This window comes from Arachis ipaensis, chromosome B09 (assembly GCF_000816755.2).
Source record: "Arachis ipaensis cultivar K30076 chromosome B09, Araip1.1, whole genome shotgun sequence".
NCBI classification, from domain to species: Eukaryota; Viridiplantae; Streptophyta; class Magnoliopsida; order Fabales; family Fabaceae; genus Arachis; species Arachis ipaensis.
The window spans coordinates 28,499,885-28,503,666 of NC_029793.2; the positions used below are offsets into that span (position 1 = coordinate 28,499,885).

General features: G+C 36.2%; 1 protein-coding gene across 1 annotated transcript; it reads left to right on the forward strand.

Moving 5' to 3' along the window:
- On the forward strand, positions 157 to 3,306 carry LOC107619795 (LRR receptor-like serine/threonine-protein kinase FLS2). Its single transcript, XM_016322078.2, has one exon. It carries the CDS (start codon positions 157 to 159, stop codon positions 3,304 to 3,306), a length of 3,150 nt encoding a protein of 1,049 aa, XP_016177564.1.

Genomic DNA, 3,782 nt, shown 5'->3' on the forward strand with positions numbered 1-3,782 from the left:
TCAAAAGTCAAAAGACATTATAAAATTGCCATTATCGAATATGACCTTGCCCGTGCTTGTCCTATTTAACGCTTGTAATCATCTAAATTTATTTGCCCAACTGAAAATTAAAAAAAAAAATCACAGTACTCGTTTCTCTTTTCACTTTTTACAACCATGGCAAACTCAACGCACGAAAGAAGCATTTCTTTGGCTTTTCTTTTGCTGTCGATTGTATTGGCAGTGGCAGTACAAGCGCTGCAATCCTCCGGCCATGCCCCACCAGTCGGTTGCCTGGAAGAAGAGAGGCAAGCTCTTGTCATGCTGAAAGCAAGCTTCAAAGATCCGTCATCGCGGCTTATCTCTTGGGAAGAAAAGCATGACTGTTGCCAATGGAATGGTGTGAGTTGTGACAACGTTACAGGCCACGTTGTCAAGCTTGATCTCAGGAATCCATGCTTCCTATCAAGGGAGTATGGATATTTTCAACCAAATTGTTCTCTCAGCAAATACATGCTTGAATCTAAGCAACTGCATTCTTCTTTGTTTCAGTTCAAATATCTCACTTATTTGGACTTGAGCGGGAACAATTTTCATGCAAGTTCAATTCCCACGTTCGTCAATTCTTCTATGCAGCAGCTGCAATTTCTATTCCTTTCTTGCTCTCGTTTTAGCGGGAGGATCCCCTTCAGTCTTGGAAGCCTTACAAAACTGCTGTTTCTTGATCTAAGCTTTAATGCTTTGTATTCTGACGATGTGTTTTGGGTTTCTCATCTTTCTGCGCTTAGGTACCTTCACATGAGTGATGTGCATATGGGGAAGGCACACAATTTGTTGCAGGTACTTAATATGCTTCCTTCTTTGTTAGAACTTGACTTGACGAATTGCAGTCTAAATGAGTTGCAGATTCGCCATGAACTTGGTGGCGCCACAAACCTCTCTAGACTCCAATTCCTTAATCTCTCAAAGAATGGAATTGTTGAGGCTCCTTTTCTGGACACTTTTCAAAACTCAACTTCCATTACTGTGCTCGATCTTTCTTACAATCGGTTGAAGGAAGTTCCATTTTGGTTGGGTAAATTTCTTAACCTTGCTAATTTGAATCTAAGGAGTAATGTTCTTAGTGGTTCATTTCCCTCTGTTCTTCAGAATCTGACCTCTTTGAAATATCTTGACCTCTCTCAGAACAATATTGATTCTGTTCCATTGTGGCTAAGTGACTTAAAGGGTCTTCAACATCTAAATGTTTCATTGAATAATTTAAGTCATGTTGAGGGTTCTCTAGCTTCAATTTTGGGAAACTGTTGCCATCTTCAAACATTTGATTTGTCCGACAATGAGATTCAAGGAGATCTAGGCCATATGGAATCTGGTTGCATGAGGTATGATTTAGAGAAATTGGATTTGAGTAAAAATGAACTTCGTGGGCAACTACCGGCATGGTTAGGGCAACTTGAAAATCTGGTAGTCCTCTCACTTTATTCAAATTTATTCTATGGTTCCATTCCTTCTTCTATTGGAAAGTTATCAAACTTGAAACAACTAATCCTTTATGAAAACCAGTTGAATGGGACTATTCCAGATTCCATTGGTTTGCTTGAAAAACTCAGTTACTTGGATCTTACTTATAATCAATTGGTTGGTGTGCTACCTAATAGCATAACAAAACTTGCAAATTTGAAGTATTTGTATCTTTCATATAACAAATTGCATGGCTCTCTTCCAAATTCTGTTGGACAACTTGTCAGTCTAGGTACCTTGCTTCTTGCCACTAATAATTTTAGTGGTGTGATTCCTAGAAGTCTTGGGCAACTTGTAAACCTAGAAATCCTGGATCTTTCAGAAAACTCCATACAAGGTACAATTCCTCCAAGTCTTGGTCAACTTTCAAAATTGAGGTTCCTATATCTTTATAAAAATAATTTGCATGGCAACATTCCCCAAAGCTTGAGCCAACTTCTAAGGTTGCAAGAGTTAGATATGTCTTCTAATCATTTAGGGGGCTTGATTTTTGAACTAAGATGGTCTAATCAGCTGCAATTATTCAACCTCTTTGGTAATGCTTTCATCGGTTCAGTTCCCCATGATATTGCTGATAGATTGCCAAATGTTAGGAGTTTCCTTCTCGGAAACAATCTTCTAAATGGATCAATTCCGAATTCATTGTGCAAAATAGACTCTTTGTACATTCTTGATCTTTCAAGCAACAATTTTTCTGGGGAAATACCTGATTGTTGGAGAGCTACACAGGAAGTAAGTGATATTGATCTTTCATCAAATAGATTATCTGGCATTATTCCAAGTTCCATTGGTAATCTTCCCTCTTTAGAATGGTTGCATTTGAATAATAATAGTTTTCATGGAGACTTTCCACCATTTTTGAGAAAGCTAAAGCAACTCAGACTTTTGGATCTTGGAGAGAATAATTTGTCAGGGATTTTACCTTCATGGATTGGGGACTTTTTTTCCTCGATGTATTTGCTTAGGCTACCACAAAACAAGTTCTATGGAAACATTCCAACAAAGATATGCCAACTTCTTGAACTTCGAATCCTGGTTCTTTCTAACAACAAGATGAGCGGCCCAATCCCTCATTGTATCATGAATCTTGCAGGAATGATTTTGAAAAAGAAATCAAATGAAACAAATGCAGATTCTCAAGATCAACTGCAGAATGAACAAGAAGTCATGTTGAGCTTGAAAGGAGCAGAACTTGTTTATAGCACAAATCTAAGACTAGTAGCCGACTTTGACTTATCCAATAATAATTTGAGTGGATCTATTCCTGAAGGAATAACTATGCTCACAGCATTGCAAAGCTTAAATCTATCATACAATAAGTTCTCAGGCAAAATCCCTTCACAAATAGGAGATATGAAGTTGCTAGAATCTTTTGATGTTTCCCACAACTTGCTTTCAGGCATGATTCCAAACAATATGAGTAGTTTAACTTTTCTAAATCACTTAAATTTGTCCTACAACAACCTTTCAGGACCAATCCCAAAAGGAAACCAGTTTCAAACCCTTGATGATCCATTTTTGTACATTGGTAACCCTTCTCTTTGTGGGCCTCCACTACAAAATCAATGTAATGCACCTGTTGATGATTCCCAGGAAGATGATGATGAAGATGAAGATGGCAAAGACAAAGAAGACCAGAAAGAAAAATGGTTGTTCTACTTTGTTGTGGCTTTGGGCTTTATTACTGGGTTTTGGGGATTCATTGGTGTTTTTTTGTTGAAAAAAGGTTGGAGGCATGCTTACTTTCAATGCATTGATGATGCAATGCACAAGATTGTTACAATTGCAAGAAGTAAACAAGATTGAACAAAATTTGAAAGTGAAGAATCAAGAATGTTGACACTACTCTTGTTGTTCATCAGTGGCTAAGAAAGGTCGTTGGACATGTATATTTTGTCGACACAAACTTTTTTATTATTTTCTATCTTGTCCACTCTATTTTTTTCTTTTTCTTTCAATTTCTTTCTTGTTTCCCTTATGCTCTTTATCTTAAAAACTGAAAAGATGGGTTTATATATCATTATTCATACATATACATGTTAATGTAAAAAAATGTTAGCCAATAAGTTAGAGCTCAAATGTAATCTCTCTATATTTACCTAAGAGTGATTTGTCTGGATACACGAAGAAATGTGAAGTTTGATTTTAAAATGAATGTATATAAAATATGAGTTCAATTAGGTGTTCTTTAAAAATAGTTCTTTATTCAACTTTTTATTGCAATAACTTAAAAATAATTAAAATAAACACATTCAAATAGATTTAGTGTATTTTTAAAATTA